This window comes from Mixophyes fleayi, chromosome 9, assembly GCF_038048845.1.
Source record: "Mixophyes fleayi isolate aMixFle1 chromosome 9, aMixFle1.hap1, whole genome shotgun sequence".
Classification (NCBI taxonomy): domain Eukaryota; kingdom Metazoa; phylum Chordata; class Amphibia; order Anura; family Limnodynastidae; genus Mixophyes; species Mixophyes fleayi.
In genome coordinates, this window is record NC_134410.1 from 100,452,727 (window position 1) to 100,473,920 (window position 21,194).

Sequence of the window (21,194 nt, forward strand, 5' to 3'; positions counted from 1 at the left end):
CCATAACCTTTGTTTTCATGTCTGTATTTATTTGATCTGTCTTGTATGTCCTTGCTTTATGTACAGAATGTCCTGTTTTCCCTACTGTACAGCGTTATGAAGCACTATGGCGCCTTATAAATCTACGGTAATAATAATAATGATAGCTAGTTTCTGGTTGCTATAGACAACTGTTCCACTTTTCCTTCTTAGAAGGTTTAATAAGTCTATTCCTAAATCTTTGTGATTAAAGAGGATGTGCCACCTACATCTCCTGTATCAATTACTTACACATTAACCTTGTCAATGCTCCTTTGTGCTTTGGTTACATTTACATTTCTTTTGTCACTTAGCGGTATTGTAAATTTATTTTCAGATCATACAAGAAAAAATATATTGACATCTGGCAGAATAATGATCACAATACTATTAAAGCTGCAACATGGTGAGTACTTACCCAACAACAAGGAAGAGAATAAAAGTCACAACAAGTGCGCATAGCGATATTCCACAGCCAATAAACGTCAATGTTCTCAGAATCCACTCTTCTTCTGTAGTTCTCTGCATGCACATATAAATGAAATGCATAAACAACCCACAAACAGCTCAGAACTCTTCAAAACACTATTCAGAAAAAATACAATAGATGCATTTTAAAATAGAAACAGCAGTTTATATACAAAGCAAGCTAACTGGGAGCATCGCTATATAGTTAGATACTTATTATCCTTCATTACCTGGACATCATAAACTTGCAATAGGACAGCAAAAGTGGTGGTGTGATTACAGAAACAAATAGTTCCATCAGCGAGAGTATTCTTAATGTAACATCCAGCAGTGGACCAACTGCCTCCATTTTCTGGGCTGAAAATAAGATGCAGACAATGCAGAACATGTCAATATTTCTTCTCACATATGAAGCAAAGGTCATTTTATAACTCACAATAATACTGTGAAAACACTTGGGGGTATATTTACTAAACTGCGGGTTTGAAAAAGTGTAGAAGTTGCCAATAGCAACCAGATTGTAGTTCGCATTTATTTAGCACATTCTACAAAATGACAGCTAGAATCTGATTGGTTACTATAGGGAAATCTCCACTTTTTCAAACCCGTAATTTAGTAAACATACTCCTTGGTATTAATCAGTAGCCAATTAAGTGTAAAAATACATATTAAAAAATACCTTTTTAATATTAAACCAATGAATCACAAATATGGTTAATGTATTACATCTATTGAATTAAAAAAGTTATTGATTTCAAAGCTAATAAACAAATAGGGCCCAATTTCTGCTTGGACGTAAGTCCTTTGGGGTGCCATATCTTTTGTGAATAGCTATGCACATGCCCATAATAAATTAACTAGAGATGGGCGGGCCCGGTTCCCCAAGATCCGAATCCTACCAAATTTAGCCTATCTGAGTACAAAGTCCAAAAAAGATGGCCCACTTTGTTCCCTTGGTCGCTCTTCCATCTGCATTTTAACTGGCTACCATCTTCATCAAGGAAATCTTTAGGCTTCATGGCTGTCCCCGTGAAATCATCTCGGATCGTGGAGTCCAATTTATGTCGCAGTTCTGGAGGGCCTTTTGTAAGATACTCGGTTACGAAATCTAATATTCTTCTGGCTATCATCCCCAGACCAATGGCCAGACAGAGCGCGTCAACCAGGACCTTGAAGTCTTCCTACGATGTTTTTCTTCAGAGAACCAATCCAAATGGTCTAGTCTCCTACCCTGGGCAGAATTCGCGCATCATTTTCACCATCACGAATCCTCAGGTTCTTCTCCTTTCTCTGTTGTCTATGGAACCCAGCCCACCCTCCCTAATTTTTCCAACCATATTCCGTCCCCGGTTCTTGCTGCAGATACCCTTATTCGGGACTTCTCTTGCATTTGGTCAGTGACCAATACCAAACTCCAGGAAACTTCCCAACACTACAAGCAAGCTGCCGATCGTCATAGAAGACATATTCCCTTATTTCAGGTCCATGACAAGGTCTAGCTGTCTACCCACAACCTCAAACTTCGAGTACCCTCTTAAAAATTGGCTCCACGTTATATTGGTCCCTTCCCTATAACTCACGTTATCAACCCTGTAACCTATAGACTCCGGCTGCCCCCCTCTCTAAGGATCCACAATGTGTTTCATGTTTCCCTCCTCAAACCACAGATCCTAAATAAATTTCATCGTTTGCCCCGTCACCCTGCTCCTATTCAGAATGCTATTGGCGAGGAATTCGAAGTCAGCCGCATCTTAGACTTCCGTATCCTTCACGGGCGGCATCAATTCTTGGTTCATTGGAAAGGCTTAGGGCCAGAGGAGAGATCCTGATTGAATAAAGAAGACCTCCACGTCCCACGTCTATTGAAACAATTCCTCAAAAGGAGGCCTACCCGACAAGGAGAGGGAGGAGGTACTGTCAGGCGCCGTCCCTGTGCCGCGTCCTCCGCACAGGGACGGGCGCCTGTCTTTGCTAAGCAACCAGACGTCACTTCCGGGTCACAGCCGCGCGTCCCGTTGCCTAGAAGTCTCCGGCGGTCGTGTTCAGCGTCACCACCGCCGATAGGTAGCCCTGCCCCCTTCCTCTATATATTTCAGACTCTGGCACCTAATGAGTGCCAGAGTATTAGGTCCCCTGATATCTCCAGCGTTATTTGTATTCTTGTGCTCCCAGTGCATTGACCCGGCTTTGTTCCTGACTACTCCTGTTCTCATTCCTCGTGTATCGACCCGGCTAAGTTTTTGGACTACTCTCCTGTCTCCCGTGCTCCTGGTACCTGACCCGGCTAGTTACTGACCCCGCTTCGGATTTCCCTACTGCTCCTTCTGATACGCACGGCTTGACCTGGACCGCCTGACTCCTCTTCCATCTCGCACGCTTCACTGGTTGCTCCCTCTGAGGACCGCGACCTGCATGTCTCCCGCAGCAAAATCCATACTCCCTTGCGGGGGTCCCTGTCGAAGACCTGGGACACGTTAGACTCCGCGCCTCTTTGGTGAGTATTGCTGAAACCAGTAAGCTACGCACTCCAAGTTCCGTGACAGAAAGGCAAAGGCTTCATTCTTTCTTTGCCACTGCGTGTGTAGAATGGCATGTTGGCAATTTTCTTTTCTCGGCAGTTAACTTTTCATCAGATACAGCTCTTTTTCTCTTCAACACGGTAAAAGGTTTTTTTTTCTGTATTTTTTTTCCTGACTTAAAAAGACTATGTACTTTTACATAGGCTTTACCAGATGACGTACAGGGAAGACTACCATCAGGACTGGTGCCAGCAGCTGCTTGCTGATCCTACTCATATGTGGACTGCTGTGAATCCATTTTAATGAGACCCAAAACACGTGTAGTGCAAATTCAGAAATATATAGTGCTGGTATAAAATAATTTCAGCACAAGAAAATTGCTTTTTTCAAAGAGGGGAATATCTGACACCCCAAGCACTTGTAGTGCAAATTCAGAAATATATAGTGCTGGTATATAATAATTTCAACACCAGAAAATAGCTTTTTTAGAACAGGAGAATATCTGACACCCCAAAAACTTGTAGTGTAAATTAGGAAAAATGCCTCTTACTACTCTCTTCCTGCTCTAATTACTGCTTCAATAACTGCTCCAATTACTGCTCAAATTACTTCTACCGTCACCTAACCCTTCTCTCTCCCTCACTGAATGGTGCTGGATGTCTGTGGGGGTGGCTATTTATTCATTCTAAAAATCGCGAGATCCGAGATCCGACGACGTCACAATGACGTTTTGCCTCATTTTGGAATCAGAACTCACCCATCTCTACTTACAACTGTTTACATCTAGAGAGGGGGAAGAAAGGGGCGAATGATTGTATTCCATGTACAGTAAGGGCGTGCTGACACAGATGCAACCGATTCAAGTCCTCTGTTTCCTGTATGCCTGGTTTCAGCCGAATCACTAGCACCAGCTACAGGGCAGGTGTAAGTGCCATCTGACAGTGATGACTGTCAGATGACAGTCTTTGTATTAAAAACAACACATGTAACGGATTACTGGAGACACTACTAATCTTGATTAGTGCTGGCTTACCTGAGGTGCGGAGTCTAACCATCTCCCCGATATTCACCAAGAACCGCCGCAAGGCGGGATGGGCTTTGCTGCCAGGAGTCGCAGGTCTCGGTCCTCAGGTTTGCCTCAAGATGTAGTACAGCGGAATAGGAGCAGGATGAGAATAGTCGGACAGGCCGGGTTGGTACACAGGTAGGCAATGCAGACAGAATCAGGAGACAATCTCGGAGTCAATCAATCCGGGTCGGTACACGGGTCACCATAACAGATGCGAAGTCAGCTAGCCGGGTCGGTACACAGAAATGACAGATAAACGTATAGAGGAAGGAGCGTCAGACAATCCGGGTCAGGAGCACAGGCAATCAGGGAGGTCAGCAAGCCGGGTCAGTACACAGGGGAAACAGAATCCAGAAGTGTCAGCAAGCCAGGTCAGTACACAGGAGATCAATACACACAGGGAGCAGGAACCAGGAGGACACAGGAATCAGGAGCCAGGAACAGGTAAGTTGCTCTGACACTCCTAGAGTGTCAGAGCACTGTTTAAATAGGAAGTCCCAGATTTGAATTCCCCGCCCTAGGTCTGGCGGTCATGTGACCACCAATCCCGGAAGTGCGGCTTCCGGGTCCGACGGAGCGGCGGGGGAGCAAGGAGCGGTAAGTATCGTTACAGTACCCCCTACTTTAAAGGTGGACTCCGGACACCTACACAGGTTTACACGGAAATTTCTTATGAAAAAGTTTGAGTAGATGGGGGGCATGAAGGCCAGCCGCTCTTACCCAGGAGCGTTCCTCAGGGCCATATCCTTTCCAGTCTACCAAGAACTGTACGGAACCTCTGACTTTACGAGAATCTAGGATTTGTTTCACCTCATATTCACCCTGATTCTGAATAATAACAGGAGGAGGAACTCTGGAAGGAGTGGAAAATTCGTTATTAACCACTGGTTTCAGCAAGGAAACATAAAAAAAACATTTGGAATACGAAGAGAACGTGGTAATTTTAGTCTGAAGGCTACTGGATTGATGATCTCGGAAATGGAAAATGGACCAATGAATCTGGGAGCAAATTTTTTGCTGGGAACCTTTAAACGAATGTTCTGTGTAGACAGCCATACTTTGTCCCCGATGGAGAAATTAGGACCAGCTCTTCTCCTTTTATCGTAGGCCTGTTTAGAGCGAGTGATGGCCTTTCTAAGGCTTCATTTGGTTTGTTCCCAGATGTGGGAAAAATTTTGAAATAATACGTCCACTGCTGGAACCTCGGCAGAAGAAATCTGGAAAAAGGTGGATAATCTGGGATGACAGCCATAGAGAATAAAAAAAGGAGAGTTGGAGGTAGCCTCGTGGAAATGGTTATTATCGGCAAACTCAGCCAATGGAAGGAGATCCACCCAGTTGTCTTGATTGGTAGAGATGAATATTCTCAAGAATTTCTCCAGCTCCTGGTTAGTTCTCTCTGTGAGGCCGTTGGACTGGGGATGATATGCGGAGGAAAAATCGAGTTTGATTCCAGACTTGTGACAAAAGGAACTCCAAAACTTGGATATAAACTGAGAACCATAGTCAGAGACAATGTGATGAGGACAACCATGATGACGGAATATCTCCTTAATAAAAATATCAGCCAAAGAGGAGGAAGAAGGAAGGCTTTTCAGTGGAATTAAATGAGCGGTTTTGGAAAAATGGTCCGTGACCACTAGGATTACTGTACAAGACTTGGAGGCAGATAGGTCAATAATGAAATCCATGGAGATTTGTGACCACGGGTATTCAGGAACTGGCAATGGAAGCAAATGGCCATAATGTCTTCTCCTAGGAGTTTTGTGTTGGGCACATAAGGAACAAGAAGACACAAACCTCCTTACATCCTCTTGTAAGGAAAGCCACCAGTAGCTGTGAGTTAGCAACGCCAAAGTCTCGTGAATGCCGCCGTGACCCGAGAAGAGGGAACGATGAGCCCATCGTAACAGTTTGATGCGGAGAGGAGCAGAAATGAAGGTCTTGTCTGGAGGACAGCTTCTCTTGAGATGTGTTGCTGCCAAAATTCGGCTAGGGTCCAGAATAAATTTATTCTCCTCCAATGGTTCCGAGTCAGCAGGATCAAATGAGCGAGATAGAGCATCCACCTTAATATTCTTAGATCCAGAACGGAAGGAGATGTTGAAATCGAATCGGGAGAAGAATAAGGACCATCTTGCCTGCCGAGGATTTAGACAGCGAGCAGTACGCAAATATAGCAAGTTCTTATGATCGGTGTATATAGTAATGGGAAACTGAGCACCTTCTAGGAGATGCCTCCATTCAAAAAGAGCCAATTTAATGGCCAGGAGCTCCTTGTCACCAATGCCGTAGTTCCTCTCAGCAGGTGGGAGGCGACGGGAAAAGAAACCACATGGACGTAGTTTACCCGTAGAATCTCGTTGAGAGAGAACTGCTCCTGTACCTACGGAGGATGCTTTCACCTCCAGAATGAAAGGACGAGAACAGTCAGGTTGTTGGAGGATGGGAGCCGAGGAAAAGAGAGATTTTAAGGTAGCAAAGGCCTGAGTAGCTTCCACAGACCATACTTTGGCATTCGCAGACTTCCGGGTCAGGGCGGTGATAGGTGCCACAAGAGTAGAGTATCCTTTAATAAACTGGCGGTAATAATTGGAAAAGCCTAGGAACAGTTGTGTAGCCTTCAGGCCAGAGCGTTGAGGCCAATCTGGAATGGCCTTTAACTTGGTGGGATCCATTTGCAATCCTGTGCCAGAAATTTTGTAACCTAAGAAAGGAACTTGTTTTTGTTCAAAGGTACATTTTTCTAGTTTGCAGTATAAATGGTTTTCCCTGATCCGAGACAGAACTTCCAGGACATGTTTGCGATGCGATACAAAATCTTGGGAGAAGATGAGGATATCATCTAGGTAGATGACCACAAACTGATACAACAGGTCTTGAAAGAGTTCATTCATAAAACCTTGAAACACAGCGGGAGCATTGCACAACCCAAAGGGCATGACTAATTATTCAAAGTGACCGTCCCGGGTGTTGCAGGCAGTCTTCCACTCATCTCCCTCCTTAATACGCACCAGTTTATAGGCTCCTCTGAGGTCCAATTTTCGAGAAGATGGTAGCCCCTTAATCCGATCAAACAATTCTGAGATTAATGGTAAGGGATACCGATTCTTTACGGTGATGGCATTTAGACCTCGGTAGTCTATACAGGGGCAGAGGCCCCCATCTTTCTTTTTCACAAAAAAGAAGCCTGCCCCAGCAGGGGAAGAAGATTTTCGGATGAAGCCCCTCCTCAAATTGTCGTGGACATAGTCATCCATAGCCTTGGACTCAGGGATGGAGAGAGGGTACACTCGGCCTCGAGGTACTGGTTTACCAGGAATCAAGTCGATGCTACAATCCCAAATTCTATGTGGAGGGAGTTTCGTAGCCTCTTGTTCACAAAAGACATCGGCAAAGATTTGATCAGGAAGAAGGGCCAAGGGTAATCTCTTGTGGCATCTGGAATCTCCCCGAGGAACCACCTTAGAAAGGCAATGAGAAAAACAATGTTGTCCCCAAGATAAGATATGACCAGATTGCCAGTCAATATTAGGGGAATGGAGACGAAGCCACGGTAGTCCAAGAATGACTGGATTGCTGGATTTGTGAATCACAAAGAAAGAGATACTCTCCTGGTGGAGTGCTCCAATCTGAAGAAGAAGAGGAGTGGTGCGTACAAGGATGGATCCTTCAGGAATTCTTCCCCCATCGATGGCTAAAAGGGAGATAGGTTGTTCCAATGCTTGCGTGGGAATGGAGAATTGCCTTACCAAGGCAGCATAAATGAAGTTCCCTGCAGCCCCGGAGTCTAGGAGGGCTGACTGAGAAAAGGTATGATGTCCTGACTGTAAGGAAATAGGGATGACAATCATTATTATAAGGGATTGAGGGAGACTGAGAAAGGAGGCCCAACGATACCGTTCCCGAACACGTCAGGCCTTGTCGTTTCCCGGACGCTTGGAACAAGAGTTCAGAAGGTGGCCGCTCTCTCCACAATATAAACATAACTTATTACGAAATCTCCTCTCTCTCTCTTCGGCCGATAGGCGGGTCCTTCCCAATTGCATCGGTTCCTCGGGCGGAAGAACAGGTGTTTGGAAGTTAGGGGCTAAATGGATCATACTGCGTCGAGACTGTTCCTTCTCAGAATTACGCTCCTTGAAACGTAAGTCAATCTTAACGCAGAGGGAGATGAGATCGTCCAAAGATGCAGGGAGTTCTTGAGACACCATCTCATCTTTAATCCGATCTGAAAGACCCTGCCAGAATGTAGCCACAAGAGCCTCATCGTTCCAGCGGAGTTCTGAGGCCATAGTTCTGAAATGAACAGCATACTGACCCACGGACTGGTTCCCTTGGCGGAGACGCAACAACCCAGCGGCAGCATTGGAGACCCTTCCTGGCTTTGCAAAAACCTTTCTAAAAGTGGACAAAAAGTTTGAGAAATTATGCAGGATAGGATCATTCCGCTCCCATAACGGGGATGCCCATGACCAGAGAGCAGCGATATCACATAGGCCACTTTAGCCTTCTCAGAAGGGAAATTCCCCGGCAACAGTTCAAATTGAATGGAGCATTGGTTCAGGAATCCTCTGCAAAGTTTTGGGTCTCCATCAAACTTAGGCAGATTAGGTATCCGCAACTGGGAGGAAGAAGCTGCTGCTGCAGAAGGGGGATCCGGAGCCGCAATCACTGGTGCAGGAGGACTGGTGGCCACTAAGGTGTTCTGAACAACATCCAGCTGAGTGGATAAGCTCTGGAGGAATTTTAAAAGTTGCTCTTGGTTCGCCTCCTGTTTGTCCATTCTTCTCACTAAAAGCTCCAGTCGATCATTAGCCCCTGGATCCAAGGTCAGAGCAAACTGTAACGGATTACTGGAGACACTACTAATCTTGATTAGCGCTGGTTTACCTGAGGTGCGGAGTTTAACCATCTCCCCGGTATTCACCAAGAACCGCCACAAGGCGGGATGGACTTTGCTGCCAGGAGTCGCAGGTCTCGGTCCTCAGGTTTGCCTCAAGATGTAGTACAGCGGAATAGGAGCAGGATGAGAATAGTCGGACAGGCCGGGTTGGTACACAGGTAGGCAATGCAGACAGAATCGGGAGACAATCTCAGAGTCAATCAATCCGGGTCGGTACACGGGTCACCAGAACAGATGCGAAGTCAGCTAGCCGAGTCGGTACACAGAAATGGCAGATAAACGTATAGAGGAAGGAACGTCAGACAATCCTGGTCAGGAGCACAGGCAATCAGGGAGGTCAGTAAGCCGGGTCGGTACACAAGGGAAACAGAATCCAGAAGTGTCAGCAAGCCGGGTCAGTACACAGGAGATCAATACACACAGGGAGCAGGAACCAGGAGGACACAGGAATTAGGAGCCAGGAACAGGTAAGTTGCTCTGACACTCCTAGAGTGTCAGAGCACTGTTTAAATAGAAAGTCCCAGATTTGAATTCCCCGCCCTAGGTCTGGCAGTCATGTGACCGCCGAATCCGGAAGTGCGGCTTCCGGGTCCGACGGAGTGGCGGGGGAGCGAGGAGGGGTAAGTATCGTTACAACACATAAGCGTGCCACTAGTTAGCACAAAACACATCAATGAAGATTGATATATAAATGCATTGTATGTATAGTACGCATTAAAAACATCTTCATTTATATGGTTAATTTAAAATACTATAAAAATATAAATATAAAAATAAATATATTTTTGCTCTATTTCCCAAAATATGTGTTCTTTGTATTATGTATGCATAGTTTACACACTACCTTGCTTGGGCAGGCCGGGCTGACAGTGGGGCATCTGTCGAGTCCCATAATTGGTTACTTTGGGCTGGGTCACTGGGACACCTGCATTTGTTTTTCCTTTAAAATGTTCCAAATAGGCTTCTGAGTTGAGTCTTGCCCCCCGGGCTAAAATTTGCCAGCCCTCCCCTGTTCAGCATCATAGAAACATACAGAACGAAGATGTAATGTGTACAGTACTACCAGCAAGCTAAGCAATATGTGCAACAGCATGTGATAAAACAAGTAGTATTCAAAGGTAGATGTCATCTTCGCAGTCCACATCTAAATTGTCACTGTACTGGGTATATTGCTGGACAAATGAATAATGCAAGCAGCAAATTGTCGAGACATTTGATTAAATAAATTCCCAGTAGTATTAACTTTTACAGCTGGTGCTTTCAGTCGGCAGTCTTCTTCTCCTTCCATCATGTCCCACCAACAAATTGAAGCTGTGCCCCAAATGGGGCTGTGTTACATGTCACATGAAGTAACATGAGGATGCCCCCACCTGACCCCAAACTCTCCAATCCCTGAAATTTTCAAAAGTCTCCACCCATATTTTCCTACCTATGAGGTGAGGAAAAATGTAAAAAAAAAAGGCTTCAAAAACTAGCCACAGTTATGCGTTCTTAAGTAGGATGTGTATGATTAAATCGCTCTGTCAATGTCTTTATACATATGTCTGCTTCTGTGTGTCTGTTTCTCTACAACTATTCATCTGTTCCGCTGACCTAATGAGATTTGCATATGCCTGTACTTCTCTATTTGAACTGTTAGAAGTTACTTTGGCTCTGATGGGTGTCAGGTCGAGGTAGAGGGGGTAAAATCAGGTGGGTATTTGAACTCTTGCTCTCTCTTATAGACCAAACACCAGAAAGAGGTCTTTGCTATAATTAATAAAATCAGCAGTGCATAATCCCTATAAATAACATTTATGTGACTCTCTAGAGCATACCTGCCTTTATGATTATCTCACAAGGAGTCAAAAGACAAAACAGGCACAGCCATGACTGTGCCACGATCTTCCTCAGGCTGCAGTTCAGTATCTGCTCTTGAGAGGTTGCAATGCCTTATTCTGATCCTGCCAGCAAGTAGTCAAGTCTTCATCATTATCCCTGGAGCCTCATCAGCTGTGTCTGTCCTTTAAGAGACTGCGTTTTATAGCAATCTGAGCCAGTTCAACAATTGACTTTCCTGATGATGGACTCTCTGGTAAACTCCTGTTTGGATCCTGACTTTTCCCTGACATTTAACTCCTGCTTTGCCCCATGTTTTGCACATTCTCTTGTGACCCAGACCCCGGCTTTGTATGATGGTAGTTTTTGAAACAAATCTTCTCTGCTTTTGTTTGGGTTTGTATGAGCGACTGGACCAGCACCATTCTGCAATTGATCCTACCCAGATTTTCTAGAAAATGTATTGAATGAAGTTCTAATTTTCCAATGTAGGTTCCACTATATCACGCGACTTTCACAGTATGTACTATATTACTGTATACAATACAAACAAGATAATTAAATATATGGAAAACACACGGCTTAAATGCCATTTTTTCTTGTAATTAACATGAATTGCCATTTTATTCTTGGTAATGTACACATATTTGTACACATTTGAGTCTGTTTTAATAGAGAATTCATGGGTTAAAGATGACACCTATTAAGTAGTAGAAAAGATTTATATGCTATGTACTAGATGTATCTCTCATTCAATTACCTGATGCTGAAATTCCAAAAGGCACAAATGGGATTGTGGTCGATCTTGTCTGATTCACGCTGTCCAACAACATAAATAGGCATTAGTTAACTGATTTTAATACTGATATTCAATTATCATAACTGCTTAAATTCTATAACTAAAACAGTGAAATGTCATGCATCATAAAAGGCATTTGAAGAAAAAAAAAAAAGCATATTTTTAAATAATTTATTGTGAAAAGTTTGCATGTTAAAATCTTTGTGAAAATCTGTGCAATATGCTAGGGAAATTGTACAGAATCAATACTTCAAGATATATCGCTATGAGACCAAGACAGGTCCTACTGTATAATAAAGCTGAGTGTGGCATCAGAATTAAGGGGGGGGGGGGGAGTGAAGGGAAGAACTGTCGTTGACTGAATTATAGATACTATAGAATTAAATTGTAGTACGTGTTTATTACGGCCTATAAACAGCTGAAATGATTCTGTCTGTTGTGTTTGGCAGCATACAAATCAGAAGAGAGGTAAAATTGGATGAATTGACGGATGTGTAAAAGAAAGTTTTATTATCAGTGTAGCACAACTGTTATTTCCACAGAGGGCATTGTGTAGGCATACTGAGTGTGACCAGGGCCACCTTAACTACATTATGGGCCCCCGGGCAATACAGTGCACCAGGGCCCCTAAATATAAATATAAATATATATATATATATATATATATATATATATACACAAGTTAACCCGTGCATGATACTCATGCATTCTAGTCAAATCAAGGTACTTAAGGTCTTAAAAAGGTTCTTGTCATGCATTTGGGCCTAGCCTAGGCCTCCTTAGGGGAAGAGCATTACTTCCCGACGCAAGCGCCCTTTTTAATGTGTGCTCATGAGGTAAAATTACCTCACGAAAATTATTTTGAGCCCTTAACTCGTAAATTTAGCCTTTATTACCCCTCCCACGGGGGGAAGGGGGGATGATGGAAGTTAACTGACTTCACTATTCTAATTTTTTTGTCAAATAATGTCAGTATACCAAATTTCAGGTCAATTGGATGAGTCCTTTCTGAGAAAATAGTTTTTTCCACACACACTAACACACGCCGCTACACATGTGTGTTCATGAGGTAAAATTACCTCATGAAAATGAGTTTGAGCCCTCAACTCGTAAATTTAGCCTTTACTACCCCTACCACGGGGGGAAGGGGGAATGATGGAAGTTAACTGACTTCACTATTCTAATTTTTTTGTCAAATAATGTCAGTATACCAAATTTCAGGTCAATTGGATGAGCCCTTTCTGAGAAAATAGTTTTTTCCACACACACACACAAACTAACACACGCCGCTAGGCTTTTACTTTTATATATTAGATAATGCTGAGAATTTAGTAGGTCTGTGTATAACTCTGCCCAGCAGGTGGCGCTACAGCTTGTTTGTTTTTTTTTCACACACAGACGAACACACGCCGCTAGGCTTTTATATTATAGATATACATATATATATATATATATATATATATATATATATAGTGTGTGTGTGTAAAAAAAAATATATGTATGTAAAAAAAGTGATTCTATATATATATATATATATATATATATATATAAAATCACTTTTTTTTTTACACACAAACATATATATTTATAGATATATATAGGGGCCCGCTTAACTTACCTTAAGTCCGATCCCCCTCTCTTCTTTTTTCCACGCTGAGTCTCTCTGTTCTGCGCTCCTCCGTGCTGTGCTTGCGGTGAATGTTGGGCGTGACATCACGCCCAACATTCACTGCGAACACAGCACGGAAGAGGGGACCAGGGAGGGAGCCGGATCGCCAGCTGACGTGACCACAAGGTAAGTATTTTCTTTTCTTTCTTTTTTTTGCAGGATTTTTTTATTTTAGCGCTGTCTCGGACGGGCCCCCTTGCCCATTATGCCCAATGGAAGAGATGGCCCTGAGTGTGACTGTAGGCCTGATTCGGAGTGAGACATATGACCATTTGCTTAACATATCTAGCATTTTTTTTCCCGTACTGCGCAGGCCCAGAAAGCAAATGTGCGCATATGTGGATATGCAAACCTACGACTTTTTGTCACTTACAACTCCTTACACCTGAAGAGGCGTGACGAGGGAGAGAAGGGGTGTTCTAACGTAAGCCGAGTACAGTAAAGGTGTTTTCTCGCAATTGCACATCGATTTAGACTGTGAAAAAGATGCAGATATGGCAGAAAAAGTAGTTTGGTGTAAGTAGCAGATGATCACCAGAACTAGCGAAGAGTTTGTAAATAGATATTTACAAACGATTTACAGAAGCTTATTGATACTTTAGTAGTAGTTCAGCCATAAAGTAGGATTTTGCAAGCGTGGTTTACCAATATAAAATGTTTTATGCTTTTTTGGAAGGCATGATGGGAATTTATTACTGCATAGTTAGATAGGTTATTTAAGATTGAATGATGCTTCTTAGAATTTGTGACCTATAAAATAAAAGATTTAATCGCAAGTGGAATGCAAGTGTCTGAGAGGTGTATCTGTAGTAATGCGGATGCATGTGCTACTCATTCTGAACTGGATCCATCTATAACTCTCAATGTAGATAGAAACACACATTTTTTGCGTGCGTCTATTTAGAATAATAAGACAATTGGCGCTTATCCTTAACACTGCGTATCTGTGTGTATTTAGCAAAACGAAAACATGAGGTATTGGTCCATATTTTGATCAAAACATTTAAACATTTAATCCTGCATCCCAACATCAAGGGCACCTCATTGTATGCAGGTCCTACACTGACCTATATGCTTCAAACACTATTCGAATGTAGTTAAAATCAGATGCACTCTCCCCCCAAATATAGGGGCTAACATCTAGCAAGGGCTGACTTGTGGGCCACACCCAAATGATTCTTAAATAGGCTTGATAGACATTTTTAGAATGCAGGATTGTTTTACACTCTAAGACTGTGTATGTGTTTTATATGAAACTATTATGTCAATATGAGGAAAAGAAAACAAGTCATTAAAGGAGTGTTTACAGTGTCCTTTCTTTAAGTATCACCTCATACAGTAAAAGAATTGGTTCCCATTCCGCCTAAGGCACACAAAGCATGTACATTCACATTTATCCCATGTCATGTAAGACATCTGATACTCACTGGTATATTATTCTTGTGCCACAAATAATACTGTACAGATGTGCTGATTTCTTTCTCGCCAGCTAATACGGTTGAAGATATAACAGCTGATCCCAAGTAGGTGCCCACGTACCTAGTGCAAGATAAAACTGATGTTACACACTATAAATACGTTAAATAAAGACATAGCATAAGTGCTGTCTATCTGCAGTTTTTTTGCTATAGAGAATGCACATAGACATTTCTATTCACATTATTATTTATTTTGAATTTATTTTTATTCTTAATACAGGTGTGCTTGAAGTGTTTATAGCATAGCTTGCACTCCAACAAGCAATAATGCCACATGACCTTGCAAAGATTGGCGGTGTAGAGCAATGCCAGGAGCACAAATACCTAGATCATTGCAGATAATGGAGCGATTCAAATGCCAGCAGTGCACTAACACCATGATAATTCCATGTTTACAGCAATGATTTATTTTCTTATGATATATACACAGATAAAATAAAAGTTTTGTATTATGTATGTTGCTTTATACTTCTTCAAGCAGGCAATTTATTTATCCAGTGACTAGAAAGGGGTAAAGACTTTGGGGAAGATCTACTAAAAATCGTGTTAGGTGGCGGTTTTAAATTGCCACACATCACAAGTAGTTTAGTACTCCAAGCCGCCGCATTTACTATAGGGTGATTTGAGGCTGGAATGTTACATTTCGGGACTAGGTTTGGCAAATTGAAAACTTCTAAACTCTTTGCTACACCGCCGGATTATTCAAGGCACCATTAAAACCACCAGAAAAAAGTTGTTTGAGCTCACTTGTCATTCAGAGAATAAGGGGAGGCATCATTCACTTATAAATGCTGGGGCAATCACTATTTATTGATTAAGAGGCAAAATTAATTTATAACTTATCTTATGGAGGCAAATTTTATTTTTCATGACAATAATATGATTGTATTATTATATTATGGGAGCAGTATGTAGGGGTTGGGTACGTATTATCGCTGTTGAAAAATCTGACAGGCTTTATTCCTATAAAAAAAAATCCGAATTGTGAGAAAAACGAATAGAAAATAAAGAGACTTACCTGAAAACCGAAGGTCGACATCTCCAATGGAAGCGGTATGCTGACAGGCAGTGATTCTGAAGACACAGGACTCCGGCACTTCACTTTGACGTCAGCGCTACTTAGATGAAGGTTAATTTAAAGCGGCAATGTGTGGGCCCCGCGGGTTAAGTGTTTAAACACTTTTGTAGGAATAAAGCCTGTCGGATTATTCAGCATCGGTGATACGATTACCACCGGTATGTAGTGCCATGTGTGTGTGTCATAAATAATAATACCCTGCCATTAGCAATTAAATAGTATTGCCCAGTTAATATAATTGTATTGCATCATCAATATTATGAAACAAAATAAATTTGCCCCTCAAGTTAATTATGAATTAATTTTGCCCTTTAATCACTAAATAATGATGGCCCCATAATTTGTGTGTGAGTGGTGCCTCCACTAATGTTCTGAATGGCAATATAGGCTAAACAGCATGCAGTTTGAGCAATCTCGCTTCCCACAGCCATCTCTTTTTTTCTGGCAGTTTGTCAAAGAGCAGCTTAGTAAATCTGCATGTTTGCATTTGGCCATGTTAAAAGTCAGGATGCCAATTTGTAAAGTGGTGGTTTCTTAAACTATGGTTTTCAGCCTTTGAACTGGCGGTTTGGGCTTTTAGTAAATCCGACGGCTTTAAAACCGCCCAAAACTGGGTGTTTCATCAAACCGCCCTTTAGTAGATTTTGCCCTTTGTCAGAAATATGGCAGAAATATTTGTCAGAAATATGGCAGCTTACTGTGAGCAATTAAAGTCATCTTGGGGGCCATGAAGCCTCTTTATTCTCACAAAAGACTATTTTTATATGTGCACTTAAATATCAGTCATTCTATACTTTCAGTGGGGCAGTTTCTATACCAGACAGGTACATTTGATGTGAGCAAGCACATTTATATGCACACAAATATAGTATAAATATTTGAACACACAAATGTGATCCATCTAATAGAGACAGTCCTAATGTTCACTCACTCTCACGACTCATTTAATATATAAATGAGGCTGGAACATGCAGTTTTTTAAGAGAAACATGATAAAGCGCAATCTAATAAGATAAGTGGTCCTAACACGGTAACAGGCTACAGGTTTCTACCCTTTTTCACCAAGCCTGACCCACAATCCTGCAAAAATAAGCACAATGGAATAAAAATGACAAGCTACCTGAAGTATTATATTGATTAATGGATCAATACGTGCACTTATCGTGGTCTCATTTCCTACAGTGTGTACAGAAAAAAGTTGATTTGTAGGGGGAAAAGTCAATTGACCACATTACTCGTGAGTATGGTAATTTCAGTGCTTAGGCCACCTTACTCTTATGAGTAACGCAGTCAATTTAATTCCCCCTGGTAGAATGAAGTTATTTTTTAGACACTAACCTGGATCTATTTACAAATGTATTGTAGAGTTGCACAGCTCACAGCTCAGTATAACACTTTTAAGAAAAAAAAAATCACACTGTTCACTTGTAGTTATCACATGGATGAGATGGCATATGTCATCTGTAAATAATCCAAGTCATTTTGTTTAAAGTGTGGAGTTATAGTGCCCCCCAGTGTTCACTGCATATATTACACAGATTGAACTACCTACTTGGTTATATTATTACTCAGATTGAACCCTCTGAATAATTTGGTACAAGGAAGGAATAAAAAAGAAGGGTGCAACAATAGTGCAGCAAAAGTGCTAAAATGCATATATGTAATGCTCACTTGGTGTTGTGGACGGCAACAGAATTATGTTTGGGACACAAAACTACTTTTTAGGTATTGTTATTTTGCTCTCTTCAAAGCTCAATGGTAGAAATGTTTAAATTATTCAAACTTGTCCTAAATTCAATCAAATCTTGTTTGAGGTACAGTCATGATTTTTGGCCTGGTTCAATTTGGGATCGACTGACGTGGTCGAATTCACAGTTAGAAGATCGAGTATAAAGTTCAAGTTTGTAGCTTGCAGTTAACACTAAAGTTATCAAAATAAATTATAAAATGTTGTGTAATATTTTATAGAATTTGAACTTGTTTTTTTATTTAGCAAACATTTGAAGTCTGAATTCATTATGCGCATGAAAACTTAAAAATACTATGCAATGTAGCAATTACAGCTCAAACAAGCTTAAATATAGTCGGATCTGGTCGCCTTGCTCGAATTTAGCTACCACTATATATAAATTGGAGATTCTGTAATGAAAACATGATCTTGGCAAGAGATGAAAAAAGATCCTTGTGAGGGGCTTGTAGCATATTCCAATAAACTTGTAATTTTACCACCAAAATACCTATTCTGTTAACAGATAACAAATTCAAATCATGTAATCATTTTTTTTAAAAAAATATATATTTATTCCTTTAATAAAGCTGTTTTTCTAGCATAAAGGTTTTAAAATATTTTTACATTTTTATAAAAAAAAAAGATCTATTTTGAAACTTTTTTTAAAACTTTTATTTCCACTTTAGTGTAAATGAAAGCCCAAAGGTGGCAAAGCAGCTTAAAGACTGATCTGGCGAAATGAAAGGTTAACCCTTAACAGTTCAGGCCAGCTTCACCGGGGCAGCTGAGTTTTGCTGGAATGCCCTGGCCATATTTGTTTAATAAATTATCGCCATGCTAAGAGTAAACAAAATGGGATACATGGCTACAAAGGACTGTTCATGATACATATGTCCTATAGCTTTAAAATGGAACTCTTGCTTTTAACAGAAATAAAACCTTTGCTATTTTGATAATACTAGTTTAGACAAGCTGTAGGAGGGCATGCTGTAACTTCTAGTTCCACAATAGCTGGAGAGTCGTAGGTAAACAGCCAGCCACATAATACGCACGTTATTTCACTGTCACTTACAAATGCATTACACCCGTGTTTCCTTCATGCCCTAGTCCGACACTGCCCCTGCTGGGTTTTATTTCACTCCAACCCGCCCCCACAAACTGGCCACACCCCACCCCAGACAGACCTCAGCACTGGGGAGGGGCCATAGCATGCATTTGCTCCGGGCTCCATGGCTTCACACTGCCCCTCAAACTCCAAGTACTACAGTTATTTGGAGTATGAAGTCTACTGTGTGCATTAATAACATATTTGCCAACTCTTCTAGAATGCCCGGGAGACTCTTGAATTCCGGGTAGTTCTCCTGAACTCCTGGGAGAATAGGCTATTCTCCCACATGTCGCCACTTCCAAGTGAAGTGGGCAGGATTTGGAGTCTACATGATGCGCTTCTCAGGGAATCGCATCATTTTGTCCCTCCCGCCGCAGTAAAACGATGCTTCATTGCGTTGCATCATTACGCATTTGGGGTGTGGCTAAAATGACAGATTCTCTGAGTACATACCTCAGTATATTCCCCAGGGCACCCAATAGTTATGAGTATTGAATCATTTACTTCAAGACTACTGGAATTTGTGGAGTGGATATATTCATACAAAGTTATCTATGTGCTCGGATTGATACATTAGAGATTCTACACATATTCAACATCTTGAGACTTTGGAATGCAATGATAATTATAAATAGTGCACTACTAATGTGCAGTATCTGCACACGTCAATTCCTCACGATGCATGAAAAACTGGAGTGTTTGACATTAGACCAATAATGCAATCCAGATGTTCATTTATAATAGATGGTATTACATTTAGTTTACAACATAATTTACATTTTGTAACCAAGTCTCCCTACAGACATGCAGAACTGGGGACAATTTCTGCCCTTAGTTTTGCAAATTGGAAGGGTGGGAAAAGACAATTATATATTTGAATATTTTTTTTACCCCCAGTGTAAGGCACACACTGAAGGTTTTTCAGTCAATTATCGGGCCAATCAACCGATAAACAACAGCTCGGCCACATATTGCGTTAGTGTGTATACTTACACGATGAACGACAGTCGTTCCAAAGTGCCGATTGTCGTTTCATTTGGTTGGTCGTACTGTTTAATAATCTCGCTCCAATCACCTTCCGATCATGTAGTGTGTATGCACTCACGATCTTTTCAGCCGACGCCGGAAATGAACATGTCCTGGTAACTAAATGTAGAGAGTGCTGTCGATGGAATAATTTGTTCGCTCATGCGCTCTGAGACCGAATATGTGGTTTCAAAGTCACAGAAGCTAACAAAATTCATTAGGACATGTGGATATCTATAACAAGCTGGTTAATCAGTGTGACAGGAATGAATGATTAGATATTGTGCTGTCATTCCCTAAATGACTAGAGGACCAGATGTAGAGCACAGATCTGAAGGTAAATCGTGTGTAGTGTGTATGCATGAATCGCCCAACCGGCTGGACCTTCAGTCGGAGGTACAATCGTTGTAGATAACAGGTTGGTCAGAAATTCTCCGGTGTGTACCTAGCCTAAGGCTTTACAAGAGATATATAGATGGTGATGCATACATACTTATCTTTATATGTTTATATGGGGTATACATGCATTATATTTTATTTTGGAGATATTTTTTTTTATAGAATTAAGCATAGACCTACATGTACTGTTGACAAACTGTGACACATGCTGCTAGCTTTGTATTGTACTTGGCTATACTCTAACACTAGAGTCCTCCAAGCCTTGGTAGACCAGTGCATCAACAGAGAAGTAGGATGAAATTCAAGAATTAGGAGCGTCAATGTAGACAGCACCTGATTAGTTGTTGTACTGGTACAATTGGGTGCCATCTCCACTGAAACTATTTTTCTAACAACCACTGAATTTCTGTGATGAGTGGTCCTCAAGCACCTCTAAATGGATCGCCTTTGGGTAAGTTTTCCATTAACTTTAAGGTAGGAGGTGAGTCGGGTGTGTTGCAATATTTTTAATTGAAAGAGAGAAGAAACAAATATCCTGATTATCCATTACTGCTAAAACTTTGCCATTTGTGCCTTTAATTTATTAGGCCCGCCGATCCTTTAAGAGATGCAAGATCATATTCTCATATTAGCACTGCAGTACATTACATTTCAAGGGTCACTGAAAGCAGATTCAATGAAGACTTCTCTCTATCACATGATTATATTAATAACTTACTTGTATCCTCCATCTGAAATGGCTGCATCTCCATGTACAAGATTCTGATTGCGGCCACCAAATAAATGTTCAAAGGAGTTCAAACTGAACCAAGTGTTCACCACAGTGACCTCTGTGTGACCTGAAGCAAAGAAACCAGATTTTAATGGTAAACAAAGCAAACACTCTCAAAGCTGCACTACCAGCTAGGAAACTATTTCCTAAGAAGGCCCCGTCTTCCTAGTCGAAGCACATATGGCTGCTACATGCAGTCTTTTTCCCTGGGTCTCTCGCTTCTATTTTCCTAGATGGTAGTGCAGCTTTAAGGCCTCCTACCTACTGGCGTAAAATGTGTGTGTTGTACTGGCATTTTTAATGGAAGGGTTCCATATCAACCCGCGAGTTTCTTGTTC

General features: G+C 41.5%; 2 protein-coding genes across 3 annotated transcripts in view; one reads left to right on the forward strand and one right to left on the reverse strand.

Moving 5' to 3' along the window:
* PSMB7 (proteasome 20S subunit beta 7) overlaps positions 1-21,194 on the forward strand; it is a 979,390-nt gene that overhangs the window by 714,346 nt on the left and 243,850 nt on the right. The window lies entirely within an intron of this gene.
* The window catches only part of ADGRD2 (adhesion G protein-coupled receptor D2), a 322,961-nt gene that overhangs the window by 245,383 nt on the left and 56,384 nt on the right, over positions 1-21,194 (reverse strand). For both annotated transcript variants that reach the window (XM_075184713.1, XM_075184714.1), the window contains exons 11-15: positions 20,803-20,923; positions 14,694-14,805; positions 11,559-11,617; positions 717-843; positions 437-540 (exon numbers count right to left, since the gene is read on the reverse strand). In XM_075184713.1, the coding sequence (XP_075040814.1) occupies positions 437-540; positions 717-843; positions 11,559-11,617; positions 14,694-14,805; positions 20,803-20,923 (523 nt within the window). The remainder of the gene's footprint in view (positions 1-436; positions 541-716; positions 844-11,558; positions 11,618-14,693; positions 14,806-20,802; positions 20,924-21,194) is intronic.